We start from the raw sequence: 19,597 nt of genomic DNA on the forward strand, positions 1-19,597 counted from the left end.
ATCATTTTAAAGTCTGGTTTGGGATTTTTATGATCTGAACTTAAATTGTTAAAATAGTAGTAGCAAAAACGTATATTTATTTATCATCCTATGGAAAAAAATAATACTTATTATTAAAAAGCATCATCATTAGACACTGTTTTCGAAACTGCAATTTGGCAAGGTTGTGCCCTTGGCAGTCTTTGCAGTTCTAGTGGCTCAAGCGTTTCCGGTTCTTGAACCGCTAGACTAAGAACCGATAAATGTCTTGGTTCTTGCGCTTTTGTTCCTATATAGAATATATAAAGAAAAGAAAATATATATTATAAAAAATAATAAGGTTTAATCAATAGGTCAATTTCCTGAGTTTTTTTGTTTTTTTTGTGCAATTGTACAAAGCCGTTTTCCAATGATTTTTTTACGTTGCTAGGGTAATAGAGTTGTACCTGAGTTCCAAATAGCTAAAAGGGATTTTAGGCACCAGACAATGCAAATACAAGAGGGAAGGGTTGAGGTAGATTATGGATCCAGGTTCGCTAATAAACTTGTCAGGCCCCTATAATAAGATAACAATAATATTTCTTAAGCCCAGGTTTCCCAAACTTCATTATGCCAACCTTCCCTAGACTAATACATTTTAAACTAAGGCCCCCTTTATATGAGTTTTCAGGGCCCCTGTTGGAACTTGGGGTACTATATACTCTGCGTCTAAGGTAGCTGCGGCCCTGTTTGTCTGGAATATCCTTTCTTGGCCCCGAATTTTCTAGTGACGAATCATCTATTAAAAAGAACCGAGACTAAAAGTCGAAACCGAGGCCGATAAATCTGAACTGAGACCGAAACCAGAGCCGATAGAACCACTGAACTTGAACAGGAGGGCTTACTGAAACCCTCCCATTTAAAAAACTTAAATTACCTTATACATATTAATAAGTATGTTTTTGATGTTATCACACATGGAATCCAAAATGGTCAACCATATCAGTCTGAAATTGAGCAAGTCGATCTATAAAATAAACAAATATGTTCCTATCTGATTATGAGGCTGTTTTGACTCAAATGAAACCACCTTTCCCAACTCTCTCTTTCTAAATCTCTTTGACTCTTCCCTATTCTCTTCTCCCTTTGAATCTTTTTAAATCCTTCTCTCTGTGTCCCTTTCTATATCTGTCTCTCTGTCTCTTTTCTTCTACCTTCATTCTTTGTTTATATTCCCCTTTATTCAGCCCTCCAACTGGATCAACCTCTGCTATTATATAAATAAAATAAAACTATTTATATAAATAATTATATAACGTGATTAATAATTTTTGGGGCTATCCCTCCCATCAAACGATGAAAGATAGTAATGCCCTTGTTTATGGCCACAAACAAATGTTTAATTCAGTTTTTTTATAAAATTGTATGTACTAGAAAATAAAGTTCCCTTCTTAGCAATTAAATAATAGTGATCACAGCTGAGGAAAAGAAAAAAAACCACCCCTTTAGTCTGCAAACTCCACAAAAACCTTGCGAGTTAAAAACAACTATCGATTAACATCACTGTTTATAGCATATCTCAACGTTTCCTTTTGAGAGACACGAGCGTCCGCAGGATTTTTTTTTTAAGAACAGACAAAAACAATTTGGAATTAAATTTTTTTTAGAAGGAGATAAATTTGACCGAATGATTTTTTTTAAGTTGAAAAGAAAAAAGAAATCCGATTCTTTTAGATTTAAAATTTTTTCTGATAACCAATAGTTGTATACAGCCCACCCCTGCAAACGTTTCTAGTTGTAGCTGAAAAAATAGGATGGTTAGTTTTTTAGAATATTTGAAGGTAAATGAGTTAGAGGGAGACTAAAGCGTAAACCGTAATCTATATCCTGATGCACATTGACTTATCAAATGATATGTTCATAATGAAACCATCAACATATAAATCTAAGTAATCATAGGTTAAAACGTGGAAAAGTCTGGATAGAGATCCCGTCCAGATCTCTAAATTAAATTTATATCTAATTAAATTGGAAGTTTATTTGTCGATTGTCTTCAAACACGGGGAAAGATAGGTTTTGTGACTCAAGATTCCTTACGTAAAGTTTCGACTCTCAAAAAAAGAAGAGGGAAATGTAAGATTATTTGACGTGATTTGTTGTCCTTGACCATATACGAGGAGATCGAGTGCAGCCGTACCACTTTTTATCGTGCCAGAGAAATGTCCCAGACAACTTTGTTTACACTCAAAACGGAACTCCGGAACTCCATGATTTAAGAGACAATTTTCAGCTAAGACCCACGGCCATTTCAAGGTGCGTCTGGAGAAGAGACATTATTATACATTGTAGACCTGTTATAAGGTCTGAATAAACTGAATAAGGTAAATGGTCATAGTTCCTGAGTCAGATACCCACTGTGATTTCTCATTTTCTTCAGAACAGAGGTTGCGAGTTTATTATCAATATGCTGATAGTGAAGCATGTTCTTAATCAATTTCAAATCGTGGATCTGCAGCAGATTTTCCTGTTATCCAGTGTGCATTGTAAGAAATAAACCTAGAAATTTATTATTTCTCTCTAGTTCAATGATAGTGTCTGTTATGTATTGTCTTTTATTTACTTTTAGATCATGACGTAGGGATTTGTTTTAAATAGATAGTAATGTACCTCGTGTTTTTACGAGTTGGTATATTATAATAGTCATATGTATGTACATCTTTTTAAATGTAATCCCTTATAGAATATATGTTTTAGTATATGATTGTACCCCCAATCCAAAAGTGTTCTTATTTACTTTACTCCGGTCCGTTGTTTCTGTCTGTTGGTGGTGTTCGTAGAACATTACAGTGTCCTATTCGTATATTAGTCCATTTTGAAAACATTAACATTTTCATAGCCTATATATTCTTGGTCAGCCAACAGGCTTGATGAATTGCACCTGGCTTGGTCCATTGAATACCTCGACTAGGTTTCTTACGGAGAATAATCAAGCACAGCTCCACTACTTCTCAGAAGGCTGCCCTTGGGGACGTCCTCTCTAGAAATTGTTGATAGCATTAATGGATTTTTTCTTCTTGGGATCCAAATCTTTTTCAACAATGGCTAAAATTCTTGGATTGTCTTTATATAACATGGACCAAACTCCTTTTAATTAACCAAACATTGTATTGTCCGGACCTTGACTCTTGCCGAAAATAGTCTGGCATGCTCCTCCAATTAACACCTCTGATATATAATGTATGCAAACGAATCAGAAGACTTTTCCCCCATATTTGTCTTCAATCAATTTTGCTGCACCGTTGTTGATGCCACATACTGTTGTGTTCAATCCTTGACCATGTTTCCGGTAGGTACAATGTAACCTTGCAATGTTAAAGTCTGGTTGAACCTGTTATGAAAGGGACACCGAGCAATTGCCCTTCCTTGTACTGTAGAGCACCAGAAATGAGTAGACCCAGACTATTAACAGAGCAATTCTTACCAAGAACGTTCCTTAAAAGTTTGCCATCCCAGTGTACTCTACAATATTTTGGTGGATTTACCTTAAATATATTAATCTGTGATTGTTTTATTTACATTTATATTTGGTAGAAGCTATAGCGAGTATTTATACATTTCGTTTAGTATTTGAGATTGATAAGTTAAAATGGTTATGATCAGTACCTCTTGCTTTTAATACGGCAGTTACCATGGCTGTAATTTGGTTGTCAGACAGTGATAAAAGATCTACAGAGTACTGCAAATATCTTCATTCTTAAGAGCGGAAGGTAGAAATTTGAGATCTATTATTTTAGGCTTTAATGAGAATCCTTTTATAATCATTTTCTTTTCTTTTAAGTGTATTTTATTCTATTTTTGTATACAGATACGTCAAGATTATAATAACTAAGGAGAATACCTAAAAAAGACTGGAAAAATTGGGGAAAAATATCAAAAACAAGCATTTTTTAATATATGAGGTAAAATTTATTAATGAGCACAAATAAAGGGTTAATAACATATTTATAGAAATTGAAGCATAGTTTAATGGTTTTAATTTGTTATTCATAGCAATGCTATACAATAAACCATTGTGAAGTTATAGTCCAAAGAATACAAACAATCACGTTTTTTTTGCCCTTTTATAGAACCACCAACAATAAATTTTCAAGGGCCATGCGGCATGCATAGCTGCAGTCCAAAATCCAAATGACTGGTGCAAATTTTTGCAATAAAACTTAATGAACGGGAAAAAGTCAAATACTAAAAGGTTTCGAAATAAAAAAAACGATGTTAAAATACGAACAGGCCTATTGTCCAGTCTATAGAGGATTCCATCAAGAAAGAGTGCATAAAATATTATTAAAGAAAAAGCATTATTTTTATTTAAACATGTTCGGCAAAGATTGTAATAAGAACACCAAGCAAATTATGACTACATAATCAAGGTCTGCAAGGGATTTAGGCCTCGTATTGAGGCAATTATTAGAGCTGAGGACTCTATTTTTATAATCCATAGTTATTCACAGAAAGAAAAAGAAAATATTAAATTTTCTAAGTAAATGAAAAAAAATGGGGGTAAGAACAAAAATATTATTCATTTAATACTACATTAAGCTTGGACGCTCCAATTTTTACATTCTTCAAATAAAATCATTATTCAATTTTTAAATCAATGAAACATATAAATAAATATATATTTGCATTACAATATTATTTACAATCGATCAATAAGAAAATAGTTTAAATTTTTAATGTCATATTAATATGCTTTACAATTATCAAGGAACATAATCTATTATTTAGTGTCAATGAAATCTGAAATAATCGTTCTTATATATAGTTTTGTCACATTGTAAGAATTTATTATAATCCGTAATTTATTTATTGAATATTGATGAGGAGATCCGAAATACTCACGATCGAGGGATATTAAAATAGTGATTTAGTAATTCAAAGATGACTCCTAACTCACTAACTTTTGAAATATATTAAACGAATTTAATATTTTCCGATATGAGTCTACTTAAGTTATAATTGACTAACAATACGTATGCCGTAAGAGTTCCCCTGAACTATTTGCGAATATATGTAGGAAATAGGAGAATTGAATATGTTTTACAGCTTTGCTGATAAAGATATATAGAAAAGAGAACCACATTAAATTCATAGTGTAGGATCGTCTTCTCCTTTTTTCCAATGACAGAAGAGACTCACAAGTATTAGTGGAGTTAGAAATGAATTTTTAATAATCCGAAGTATAAAGGTGAAATCCAAATAAATTTGCGAATAAAATATAAATGAACTTATGCCATCCTCCTTCATTTTCAATAAAACGCTATTCAAAGGGTAAAAAATATCCTATTCGATGTTTAATATTGTAAATTACATCAGATCCTTTTAACAATCAACCCCATTTATAAATGTACAACATACTTGCATTTACATTGTTAGTTTGAAAGCTGTCAAGTATATTTTTGTTATGAGTGTTGCTAAACTTTAAATTAAGTATTATAATTGAAAAGTTATATTTAAAACTATACAAATTTCATCCTCTTTTATTAGATTGAAACTCAAACAAAAGAAAAGACAGTGCTTTTTGAGCCGAATCATATTCATTAGAATTTTATCCTTCGAATGAGAACACACAAATTGATAGTTTTTTTTTGATAAAAAATGTTATTATGTTTGGAACCCAAAGCACAGTAAAAACCTTGTAGTAATTTTTTGTATTCTTTTGTCACTATTGAAGAGAAAAAATCAGAAAATAAACTAAATTGACCAAAAAATATCAAGGAGCTTACATCCTTCAATTGCAAAGAGGTGTAGAAGACGACCCAGGAATAAATAATATGAATTTAGTTTGCGTCTATTGAGATACCTCTCTGAAAAGAGTACACGAAGATAAAGTCTTCTGAAGCTCACTTTCCTATCGGAAGAAAAAGATCCGAAAACCTCAACTGGTTTTTAACAACAGAATATATTTAAAAATTGAATCTTTATTTATTTATTATAAATTCTTATTATTTTACTTGTCATAATATATTAAAATACATAAAGTGGAGTAAATATTAAAATAAATTTACTTTTGAATGGATCAAAATGATTATATATAGTATATTGTAACACTTGCTTCTTTGAATCTAAAGTGATGTTAAGGAAATTAGGACAGTTCATTATGTGACCATGAAATACAATTTGTATATTGGGTGAGTTGATTCAATTCTACTAAATTGAGTGAAACATATATTCTTTTCCTAAATAATATTGCTAATTTTCGTGAAAAGAGCCATCTAGTGAGTAAAAACTAATTTATGAAAATCCGTTACTGGATGCACTGTAAATAGTGCTTTCTAATTCATTTTATAATACAGTAAACATTAAAAAGGAGTATAATATAATATACAAAATAACTGAAATCTCGTAGGCTTTTAGTTCAAGTTTTTAGTTTATTGGTGCATATCGAGGTTATGTTTAATTACTAGGATCCCTTGGAAGACGCACAACAATTTTCAGGTAGATCGGTCTACCAGGCCGTAAGGAAGTTTTGGAAAAAAAATCAAAGTTGAGCAATTAATGACACATAACGGCTTTAAATATAATTTTCTTATTATTATTGAAACGTGTTTATTACTCATTAGAGATCATTATTTATGAATTTGAACACCTTTGGCCTCAATCACACTCTCCATGTGACTCTGGAACCTATCGCGCACGTTGACAATGTAGTGTTTTGCCATTGATTCGCCTCCAGATGCTGTAATAAAGGGGATTCAGTTCGTGGCTCTGCAGTGGCCAGGAGCCCTCCAACCAGAACTTCATTTTTTAGCCATCCCATCCGGCACCATTTTTGCAGTATGGCCTGGAACCCCATCCTGTTGAAATCAATAATCTACTTTTTTAGATTGCTTTATGATCTTGCAAACCTAGGGAAGCACTTCTGTATCCAAAGGCGAGCCAAATTGGCTTTATTTTCTCACCTTCAGATGAGACAAACCGACCATCAATATTTTTGATGGTAGATACTTCACAGAGGTTTCAGTTGACTTCTCCAAAACATACGACCTGATCATTTTGCCTTGGTAGACGGGATCCACTGTAAAGGTCTTCTCGTCCCGAGAAGAACAAAATTCGGTTTTGATGGGATAACTCAGGTCATTCTAAATCTTTTTGCACCAATCAAATCAAATTGTTGATGTTTTTAAATTATCAAAGGTCTTTCAATATGTGGGAGAGACTTACCACCATCTTTTTACGGCATTGGACACAATGCAACGGCTCACCAACTGCTTTTTCACCATGTCCGTCATCGTCATCCTCGGATTTTTCAAAAAAAAAACATTTTTGCCGTTTCAGGCTTCTGCTTCTATGGCAATAACTGATGTCTTCGCCATTGTTGGTCTTAATCCCGTCCCTCGAAACGGTGGTTCTGCAGACATTAAGGGTCTTTACAATATCATAATAGTCCGAAGTAAACGAGCCACTTTTTGCTTTTTTTGATCCATTTTTGTTAATATTTATGCAAAAGACATGGTTAATTAGGGTTTCAAAAGGTAAAGGTTTTAAAACACAATTAAAGTAGGGTTGGGTGATAAATTATATTTTTTTATAAATTTTCTATTACCTTCGTGCACCAGTACTGTGTTGTTACAGTTCATAAACCTGTTTTAGAAATGTATAGCACATGACGTCAACTATAAATTTTGTGTTTATCCAAGTTCAAAATAAAATATAGGCAAGTTTTTTCTGCTTTCTTCAAATCTATATTGTGTCTGTATCTGAAACATTAAATTAAAAATTTATAAATATATAACTTAACATATATTCATTGTATGTTACCTAAGCCTTCAACATTTATAAAATAGTTTCTAACATTAGATAAATGTTAAAGATAAAATTGGTACATAGATGAAATGTTATAAAAAAATACAGACAGATTAGATGCTTACTATGTGAAGTATTTTCTTTGGAAATTAGGAAAGAGTCACATGTATTCTGAGGAGTTTTGTGCAGGAATTTCAGAGATTTTCTTTCTAATGTGACATTCATTCTTAATATATTATGCTTTGGGAATGGGGAAAATTTATTAAAGGCATATAGAGAACAAAATTAGATGGGGTAGAGCTTTATTTTTTTAATTATTTGCAATTAAAATTTACGTGCGATATCTTGTGGATCCAGCTTTGCATTGTACGGGCAATGGACTTCTTCAGGGCCTCCACAGACGAATGATACTTGGCACAGACCTCATGCTCGACCCTCCTCCAGAGATAGAAATTGCATGTGTTCAGGTCCAGACTATTTGCAGGCCAAAATTTGTGTGACCAAGACATCTTGCACTTTTTTGGCCTTGTGGGCCGGCGCACTGTCCTGTTGGAAGATTAAATTTCTTCCTTGGTCTACTCCATCCATCCAACGAATAAAAATTAAAAGTACTAAACCAGAACGAGGACAATAGCCAAGCTGGAACCACACGAGGTCTCCCGGGCCTGCCAAAGCTTCTGGTGCTATGTGGCCAAGGCTATCAAGAGGGGCCGATTTCATTTTGAATAGTTGAATGTCATTAAATATAACTTTCAAATAATATAATATGACGGTTCTCCCCCCATCTGGACCAGCCTGTACATCCTGAAATATAGTTACTATGCAAGCCAGCCTATTTTGAGGATTTGAATTGACGTTTAAAAAGACTTTTATCCTAGAAAAAAAAAAGAAATTATCACTGCAGGAGGTCTTATTAAAAGACCGAAACATTGAATATCACTTTTATTTTTCAGATACAGAATAAATTCCTTATAATGATTCCAGGGCTTGTGATAATATTTTGGAGCCACGAATTGAGGCATAAAGTCCAGTACATGACGTGTAACTAATCCATCCTTGGAATCTAAATCCGGATCTAGCATAAAGTTTTTGAAGATCGCTTACAAGCTCATATCTCTCTTAATTATAGAAAGTATTTTATTTATGGCTGAAGTAAATTCAAATGAGTTCCGTAGAATAATTGACTAGCTTCCGTTTCAATAATAAACTAGAGATAAGTTAAAGTGAAAGTTGTCCTACGTTTCAACAAAACTTTTCTCTATTTCACAATTTCAGATGCAATTAAGACGTGATGGAAGATATCTTGGATTCAAATTTACCAACTAGTTAATAAGTAAGTACTCACTCACGTTGTTGCTGTGGTTTTTTTTTTTTTGGGGGAGGGAGCTACAGCCCCTCCATCCCACTCTCTATGAATGCCCCCATGTCTATTGAAGGAAGCTTTTTGCATATGCCTACATCGAAAAATTTAGTCTTTTGTCTGTAAACAACCTATAAAATAATCATGTTTTATAGATTTTATGAAATATTTTTTGAAGTAGTAAAGCATAGTATTTGTAAAAGGTTGCTTTTTACATGTTGAATTTTATCACCTCATACCCAGCCAGTTTCTAAAACTTACCGAGGGATTGGTATTTCTTTATGTTTGCCATTTTTTTGAATCGAGGAAGTGGAGTTATTATCAAAAAATGGACGAAAAATAATATCATGTGTTGATTAAACATTACAAAGCAAAACGCCTCAAGAGACAAAAATGAAGTTTGTTTAACATTATGGGGACTCTGCAACTTCGATTAGAAGAGTTTATATGTGGTTTTTCCAAGTGGTTGTATGGGCACAAGGGACGCTTAACGATCTAAAGCTCTGTTGAGATTACTACTCCAAAAATTATTCATAAAATCCATGATATGGTGATAGATGATCAAAGAGTGAGGGCTTGTGGGATTGCTAGTGCTTTGGGCATCTCTAGTTGGAGCCCTATTTTCATTAATTTTGCGACCACAACTGCTGAGGTGTGAGTTGGTGCATTTTTGCAGGCCAATCGTTATGTTTTCGTAATCAAATGGTCGACTTTCATTGATTATTTTTGCTTTAACTTTTGATTACCTTATAGAATATTTAATAAATACGCAATAAAAAAGGTTGCGTGGAAAATTCAGTTTAACTAAATCGATTAAATATAATAAGGAATTAATATTTTAGGGACAAGTAGATTAATTCCAATCAAAATCACACAATACCTAGAGAGAGGGCCCACCCAAGAGGAACAAATTTATGGCTTCAACGACATGGTTCTTCCGTTTAGAATTGGATCCAAATCCATTGCAAAATTGCAAAACATGATTGCAAGGTCCAATTATGAAAACATTGAGCTTCACAAAAATATAGTCTACGCTACTCTTAATGAATTTCACTTTTTATCATGCGTGTTGTGATTGTATTTTTTAATTCAAAAATTAAAAAATTATTCCTTCTTTATTTCCTAACTATATTCTATTTTTCTTCTCCTGTAGATCTATAACTGAGGTGATACAATAGTAAAGACTAAAGTTAAAGTTCGCATCATAAAATCTAAGAAGCCGGCAAAATCTTTTGGATGCAAAAATGTTCAACTCAAAATTATTGGACACAGTATAATTGTACTCCATAATACGTAAAACGTATTCTATTTTACGGAAGTATAATAGATTTAAATACACGCAACCTACCCATATTTTTTAGAAACTATAATTTGAAAATGATATCATTCCAAAGTTAACTTGGTCACATTTACACTTTGAAGAATGTGATGTTGAAAACCATCTAAGATATCATAACGTTTCATTAGATTAGATGCGAGCAGTCATGAGATGTGAGAAATAAGCACAAATACTACTCCGTAACTAGCAATGTTATAGTAGTGATGTAAATCGTGTGTATTCGATCTGATCCTTTTTACTATTCAACTGCCCTAAGGACCAATACCTTGGTCCTACATTCATACAGTCCTAGGTATCTTTATAGGTTTTTTTCACTCATAGCTAGGATTGAATAATGTAAAATTGAATAACATAATAAATGGTAGCTAGAACGTATAATAATAAGTTCTAGCCACACATTAGTTACTAGCAAGGTTAATAGAAATATAAGGTAAGACCATCATGTAATCGGGCTTGATAGAATTTGCAATTTGATGTATTGAACCGACTGCTGGGCAAGACATGTAGATTTTCACAAAACACGCAACCACTCATTTACTATCACGTCAATATTAAAAGCGTGGTGGAAGTCAAACATCAGTCGTACACGTGTTATGATATATCCTTATATTTCGATTAACCTGGGTTACTAGTTACTTTAAACATCAGCTGACCTGTCTCTATAAAGATGCTAGGTTAAACAGCTGAAAAGACATATTTAGTAACTACCTCATATCAGCTATTATAGTTACCATGAAATACCAATAAGGACCTGTCCTAGGGGTGACAAAGTTTATTTGGACCGGATTGATAGGACTGCATTCTTTTTAGACCGATCCAACACTAGTCATCATTAGTCTTAGTAACAGGCTCTAGGGAAAGAGCCTGTTAAGGGAAAAATAAATATTTCAATCTAAAATAAAAACAAGGAGGACTATGTTCCTACCATATTGTGTTATTGTTGAGACGTAGTCGCCCTTATTTTTCTCATTATAACTATGGGGAAGACGGGTTGTTCAAACTCCTTCACTTTGCCCCCCACTCATATACTGGCTGTGTGCCTGAAGGAACATGTAGCAGCTTCTAAGCCAATCAGAATTGATAACTACAAAACCTTCCTTGCCTTGAGCGTCCACACTTTGTCTAGAGCCCTTCAGTCTTTACAAGTGGGTAGGAACATAGACGTACCGGAAGGGATATCAGGGGTCTCACGTGATGTCCCTGACATCGGTCTTAAAGTAGCGTCGATCTCAATTTCAATTGGGAAAACAGGGGAAAAATCGTTTTTGACTTTATTAACAATAAAACTAGTTAACCAAGGGTGTCTACAGAGGGGGGGGGAAGAGGGTTTCCTCCCTCAAAATAAAGACTTTTTAATATAACTTTTTTTTTAAATTTCATTCTTTGTCAATAGCAACGGTTTTTTAAAAAAAAATTCTCAGAAAATTTAATATATAAATTTTATTTTGAATGTTTCTTCCTAAAAATTTAATTTTTTGGTAAATAAATATAGATTTTTGTAGTTCCTTTCCAAAAAATTTATTATACATTTTCTAACTTAAAAAAAATAAATAAATAAGCTAACAATATTTTTTCCAATAAATTCCATTTTCTGTGACTAACTGTGGAATTTTGAAATTTTTTGTGAATAGACATATTTTTGTTATATTTTCAATTTCCAACAACTAAGCGCCCCCCGCCAAATATAATCCTGCGGCAATTTTGTTAACTGAGGTTTTCTTAGGTGTTTTTTTTTAATACTTACACTTATACACAAATACTGGGTGATTCAAAATTCGTTTTTTTATCTCCCGATATGTGTATTGTAGGTCTTAAATGGCTGCCGGCTTAAAATAGGAGGAGAAGTCCTCAATGTCAGGACTCCGGTACGTCTATGTATAGAAATAGAATCTGTGGACATTAGTACCTTTTTGAAAATACATGTACGTAAATCTTACTCTACCTGTTGATGAGAAAAAATACACCCCATCCTGTACAGAGTTACATAAAAGATACTTACTAATTCAGAGTCATCATTTAGTTGAAGTCATAAAATATTCTTCCTTAAAAAGGGAATTAAATTTCCTGGAATTTATTTTGTAGGGAATTAATTTACTGAGAAAGGATATACTAGGAATGAAAATACATGAAATTAATATACAAAAACTTATTTTCCTTATACTGACATAATTTGAGGCCTAAATCCCTTGTAGACATTGACTATGTAGTCAGACTCGAGCTTGGTCCACTCCTTCTTAATGGAAACTTCTGAAGACTGGACACTCGTGTGAGGAGTAGGAAACACCTTCTCCTTCAGACGCACCTAGATAGAGTAGTCAAAGGGATTCACGTATGGAGAGGAGGGCAGCCACCAGTGCCGTATGTCAGGAAGATTTTTCGGTCCGCTTTACAAGGGTGAACGGTTGATTTTCAGTGGTGAACGTGGGATATTTAAACAGGGCAAATGCTACAGCATAGATTAAATCTTGCAAGAATATCGTCCAATGGACTGTCTGACCATTATTTTCTTCAGGCAAACATTGGGAAAAATAAAATGAAAAGGAAAAACTCTAGACGGAAAGTCAATGCCGACCTATTCATAAAGGAAGGAGTATAATGGAGTATAAAATGCACGGTGCAAGAATGAGAGAAAATTTTTGAACTATACAATTAAGTCAAACAATTTAAACCTCCTTAAATATTTTTAAAATAATAACGGATGAAGATAATGAACGAGATTATAATATACCATGAAACGGTTACATCGACAGAAAATAAATTATGTTCACAAGTCTTGATGTTCTTAACTCGCATGTATACGTGGTGATGTGTTTGAAAAAATGAAGAAAAAATGCATGTGTTCTTTATCATGATTAGAAGAAGAAGTTTTTCCTCTCTTTCCTTGACGCAAAGGTGTCAATCAAACTGTCCATGTCTTCATGGAGCACCTTGTCCACCATCACCCTGTCCATGTTCAAGAGGGTGAGGGAGGAGAGCCTCTCCTGGTCCATGGTGGTCCTCATGTGGTTCTTGAGCCTTCTGAGACAGGAGAATGACCGCTCCGCCTCACAGCTGCTGATGGGCATTGAGGCCAGGATAACGATCACCTTGTATAGCTCCGGCATCAGGCGGAACACTCCCGAGCTTATTAACTCCGCAGCAATTTGTGACGAAACCATGTCTTCTGTGTCAATATCTGCCTAGAGAAACATAAATTTTAAACATATAATGCAAAATGAAACATTATAATATTAACCTTGAATTGCTGGAAGATTGCATGGTCTGACTGGAGCTGCTCGAGTTCAAGTCTGTAGTGCTTGGCGACACGCTCAATGACACAGGTCTCCACTTCACTGTCATTGACGATTGCAATGAGATCCATTGTGATGTTTGTATCGTCGGTGGCAAATCTGCTCTCAAGCTCTAATACAATCTTATTGATTGCAACATCGAAATGTGTTTCACGGAAGTAGGATTCAGTTGTTCCTTTCCACTTTATTCTCCTTGGAATCTTCGCCTCCTTGAATTCCAAATCAATTGAGTCCTCCTGGTCAAATACTGATTTCATCTCAGACGACTTCAACTCAGCAAGTTTCCAGATTGATTCAAAGATTTTCTCATTCTTAAGATCTTCAAGAGTCCTAATCACTAGGTTGACGTGTTTCCGGGCCTTTGTTAGGTCAACCTTTCTGCCTTGAAGTTCATCTGACAAGCTAGATGTGTGTCTGAGGAGTGTCTTCAACAGTTCAATGCCGAAAACAAATTCGTGACTAAAGATGCTGTTGAGCAGAGAAGTTGCTGTTGAACTCGACAATGTATCTTTATCTTTTCTCATTATTATGAGGGTCTTCATGAATCATGATTCTGACCATCCCTAGAGATACAGCGTGTACAGCATCGTAGCGGAGACTCCAGCGTGTAGCAGACTGGTTCTTCAGGGCCATCACCTTGGCATGCTCCTCATCTTTACTTGTTATCTTCACCGACTTGTAGATTGCTGACCTCTTTGGTGACCCTTCAAATATGTAATTTTATTATAATGACTCAGTACTATTATGAGTTGGTCATAAGTTACATATATATAATAGATTTTAATGATTAATTATGACTTAATTCATCTATATTTACATACCTATATGATTGGTGGACGGTTGAGTAAGGTTTTTTTTTTTTTTGGTCCACTGAAGCGGACAAAGCGCAATACTGACGTACGGCCCTGGCAGCCACATGTCCAGATCCCAAATGTTTCTTATCCAGAAGTTCGATGTAAACATATGCATTAAGCTGCTCCTTCCTCTCCACACAAATGGGATTGCAAATTCCACATTTTCTTAACATATAATTTTTCAACTGAAGGTCTTTAGTGACTGCCTTGTTGATCAATAAGGTCGAAAGATTTATTTGATTGTCCAGGTTAGTGAGTAACCATTCACAATTCACATCAATACTAATAAAATTTATATAAAATATATATTGAACCTCCGGTTCTTTTGCACAACCCGTGGGTGGGGTGTATTATAGGATATCAAAAGGGTTCCTTGATGCTCAGGGAAGCAGTGACGGTGTGTAATGATCCACCTTTTGGACCAGTAGTTCAATCCCGTGGCTCGGGGTGTATCATAGGATATTAGCAGGGGCTCATAATAATCAGGAAAGCGACGTGAATATGTTTTGTGGACAAGTAGCTCACTTGCATACCCCCTGGGCGGGGTGTATTATAATATATTAGAAGGGGTCCTTGATACTCAGGATAATTGTCCCATAGGTTGTGATCCCCTTCAGGAACCATCTGTATTTCTGCACAACCTGCAGGCTGAGGTATATTTTGCAAAGTAGAATTGGCCTCTCGTCACAATTTCTTATTATACAATAGTTTGATTATCTTAATATCATATAAATTTCAATAAAAATACACTAGATTATCAAATTGTATAATAATCAAATTGCTTGCAATGAATTGCTTAATAATCTAATTACCCACTTTCATTTCATCTGTCACTGTCAATAAACATAAAATGATAACAAATTTTATAGATTGCCCTGGTATTCTGCCCATTGCCCAAGCATTATGCAAAATACCCATTTTCCACATTGCCCGTAACAAATACAATACCAAGAAAAAGTTTGGAAAAAAAGTAATTTCTCTTATTTTTCTAACTATATATGACTTTACCATCAAGTAACACAGTAAAAAGGCTATTAAAAAGAAAGAAAAAATTAAGGTTCAATATGGGTATAAGCTTTTATTTGTAAAAAATTAAAGCTTTTTTTTTTTAATTTTAGCTTTATCAAAAAATCTTTGCCGCTTTAACAGCTTAACATACTTTTGTCATTCTTACTGTTAGTTTTCAATAAAAGCCATACTTGCCAGAGATAAACATCACATATGAAATTAAGCCTGGCAAAAGAGCTGGATTTTACAGACAAAAAATATTTTATAGACCTATTTTTTCATAATAATTTTCATCGGGTTACTTTAAAAAATATTGATAGAGTCATAAAGATTGATGAAAATGACAAAAAAAGTATTTCTTTTCCAAGCCTTTTCTAGCCAGTCTATATGCATAGACCCTTAATTTGATTGACTATATTTTCTTTGGTCTTTGGTTAACGCAGGAGTTTAATATTATGCAATATTAAACTAAAATGATAGATTTTTTGCGACACTTCTCCCTAGAGATATTTAGAAAAATGTACGGATCCCTAGAGACTTTGAAGTGAATGTGAGCTTGTTTACCTAAATGGGAGATTATGAATCATTAGTATTATCATTGGATCAATGCGTTAGACTTTGATAAAACCGCGTTGGTTATTGCAAACTTTCCCACAAAGTCTTTACTAGGCACCCCGAAATACATTTCAACTATCACACCGATAAGAAAAGCACATATTTAGTCTGTATCTAGGGAACGCCTGCATGTCCTGAAGCTTCCAGAGTCTTGAGTAGCAACTAAAAGTGAAACTCATTCAGACATAATCAAGATTAAATGAGTTTGGATTCCATGAGGTCGTAAATCCGATATAGAACCTCTGGTCTAGAAGATTTTAAGGCTTCTGATCTTCGGTAGGTTCGATTACTGCTGGGGTTTCCAACATAATTTAATTTTATCCATGTGTTTCTGACGGCTTGGAACTGTCAATCAAAATAAAAAGTTATCTCATAAAAAACCTCCTTGAGGGGGAAAAATTAGAAAAACATCTGAGGACAAATGTATCCTAACTTCCTTCAGTAGTTAATTCTTAGATAATTATCATATCTATTGTTCTATGTAGAAGAGTGGAAAAACTTGATGTAAAGAAAGCCTTCTTTATTGTCTACCTTTATTAAGGGTTTTATAATAATCTGCTCGGTGCCTCCTCCTTTCTAACGCTTTATGCCTTTCAATGTCAGCTGAGTCTCTTTTTGAAAGCTTGCTAGTTAAGCCAGCAGATTACTCCTGAGCGTCCTCTAAGGGCTGAGGTGGAATGAGAACAGACTCAGAGGTCCCAGCTACTGCTTCCTTGATGCATGAGTATTTTCAAAAAATACTTGAAGAATTATGAGCTTTACTCGTTACTCACGTAAATACTCGTTACTCATTTGAATACTCGTTACTTGCCAGAACACAAACATAATCACCCTTATACTTTTTTCTCCTTAAAAAATTTGTATAGCTATCTAGAGATTATGTAATTGAATATATTATATAATTACATATAAATGGACCTCATAATAACAATAATACTGGTATATCAGAAGGACTATAATACATTTAATATAAGGGACTGATGGCCACACAAAATTGTTATCATAATATATGTTCCACAAACTAATCTAAAAATTAGTTTAACTTATTTGAATCGTGGTCATAAGCGTAATTAAACAGTTTCTATAGTCAATAAATCAATATTTTACTGTAGTCTTGTTATAACTTGTAACAAATATGTTTTTAGGGGCACTGATGCTTATTAACATGAATGTACAATATTAATCATAATATTTAGAAAAATGGACGGCTAAGTCATCCCAAGCAATGTCAAGTACTCCTGCTAGTCGTAAAAAATTAAACAAAGATTATTTCTAATAAGAATTGGGATAACGACTACACATTGCAAAAAAGGGTCAACACATTTCCACCTGTGGAAAAACATAAATTGTAAATTTTTCAGATAAAAGTAGTTACATGTTATAATGGGCTTAAAAAGAAAAATAAAGAATCCCAAGCTCTGAATAATACGCTACTTTTTATGCCCACGAGCCGAGTATTTTTTTTTTTTTTTTTTTTTTTTACTTTATAAAATTCGAGTACCATTGTAATAATTAGATTGGAATGATTTACATGTAACAAGAAATAAAGAGTCATTTTTATAATTGTAATGGGATTTTTTTATTTGTTCGATTAATTTTCTTATAATTATCTTTATCTTTTGAGGATTTTTTTCCTCCTGAGAAAAAAAAATTTGTCAAATGATTGTTAATAACTTGCTGGGATTGAAGGAGCTCCTGAAGCACATTGGCCATAGCAGAAAATTTAGCTCTGCTATTATACCTCTAACATTCTTTTCCATGGAATTCATTTAGGATTCGTTGCTTTTATATTTGGTTTTTTGTCGCATACAACAACGTTGTGACGATCTCCGCACAAAAGACATGACCCCAAGTACTCTTTTTATGTTCCTCATTGAACATAGACAAACAGCAGGCACATTTCATGAGACCCATGCAATTTTTCATCCATGCCGATGGAGAAAACGCCAATGCTTTGGCGCCAATCTCGGTCGAATGACTATTACCTTGGCAATGACGGATGTATTTGAAGAAGGATTTTCTTTCGCCTCTGAGACAAAAAGGACGGATATTTCATCCTCCTTTTCGGGGTTGTCTTTATACCGAGTGGCATAAGCCTTCCTTCAAACACAGAAGTCTTTTATATTGAACGTAGATCCGGATTTCCAAGTGTTCTTAGATAACATTAGTTTCCTTAGTGTTCCTCCTCCTTAGACATAAGGACGGCCTCCCAGTCTGCAACGGGTCCACCAGGAAACTTCTCATTAACAAAAGTTATCAAAAGGAAATCGACTGGATTAACACCCTTGAATAGAGGATCTTCAAGAATTTGGGTAACATGGTGCATGACAATCTCCAACAATTTTTGAAGGTCTTGAATAGGTCTTGAACCCAAATTTAACCTCGTAAATATAGGCTATTGCGAGTTTAAAGCTATTTTCGAAAGTCTTTTATAACTCCTCTACCCCTTGTTGGTAGGAAGCTTCTTCATTGGCTAGAAGTTGGGATTTACTTTCCAAGTAGTCCTTGACCTTATCGAAAACAATTCCTCCGTTGCACCCGTCACAATTGGACTCAATGTTTTTCTTTAGCTGGGCCAATTTTTCTTTAATACAGAATAAGAATGGAGAACTTCCGTAGGAGGACCTTCTCCCGTAAACTTGGAACCAATAACTCTTACAGCTTCTTCTCTCGTTCTACTGTAATAGAAGTTGCAGAGTTAGGGTTTAATGAGAAGGTCTTTAAATTTAAAATATGGAGTTCTATAGTATCTCGTACCTCCAGATCTTTTAATTTATCTGAAGCATCGATGAAAGCATTCGTTTACGGTTCATTCTCAATATTGTACCAATATCTCGAGGCAGAGTTGGTTATTCATAACATTTTATATATTTCCAGTTGGTAATATATATTTCTTGTAGAAGTCATAAGTGGATTTGAAATGAAATTTCTATTTCATAGATTCATTACATTCCAAGTCAATTAATTCCAACTAATATTCTTTTGGCACTTGTTCCATATCTGTTTTGTTAGGACTACCAAATAATTGAAATATAATTTTACATTTCCGGAAGTCAGCAAAATGAAGGGGAAATTCTTTTCCGAAATCATTAATAGAGTGCACGAAGATGACTGTTATTATATCACTCTTTTCATTTTGAAGACTTGGGAAATGAAAGTAGTTTCCTTTCTGGAGCTGTGATTCCTAAAGTTGAAGTTTCCCCTCAAAAGCAGATATGCCAACCCACAGAGGATCTTGAAAGTGAGAAATATTTTGTTCCTTACTGGCTAAAAACATAGATATAACTTCTCTCAATGCATACGCTCATTCTAACATTTCCCCCTGGTTTGTTTTTAGAAATTATTGAAACGGGAGGTGATTTAGTCATCT

At 34.0% G+C, this 19,597-nt stretch overlaps 1 protein-coding gene across 1 annotated transcript; it reads right to left on the reverse strand.

Moving 5' to 3' along the window:
* Positions 1 to 12,816: 12,816 nt before the first annotated feature.
* Positions 12,817 to 14,291, reverse strand: LOC139906041 (zinc finger MYM-type protein 1-like). The gene is made up of 2 exons (XM_071890145.1): positions 13,696 to 14,291; positions 12,817 to 13,639 (listed from the first exon to the last, which is right to left on the reverse strand). Exons 1-2 carry the CDS (start codon positions 14,272 to 14,274, stop codon positions 13,313 to 13,315), a joined length of 906 nt encoding a protein of 301 aa, XP_071746246.1. The 5' UTR covers positions 14,275 to 14,291; the 3' UTR covers positions 12,817 to 13,312.
* Between the last annotated feature and the right edge of the window lie 5,306 nt (positions 14,292 to 19,597).

The sequence above is a fragment of the Lepeophtheirus salmonis genome, chromosome 7 (genome assembly GCF_016086655.4).
Source record: "Lepeophtheirus salmonis chromosome 7, UVic_Lsal_1.4, whole genome shotgun sequence".
In the NCBI taxonomy this organism is placed as follows: domain Eukaryota; kingdom Metazoa; phylum Arthropoda; class Copepoda; order Siphonostomatoida; family Caligidae; genus Lepeophtheirus; species Lepeophtheirus salmonis.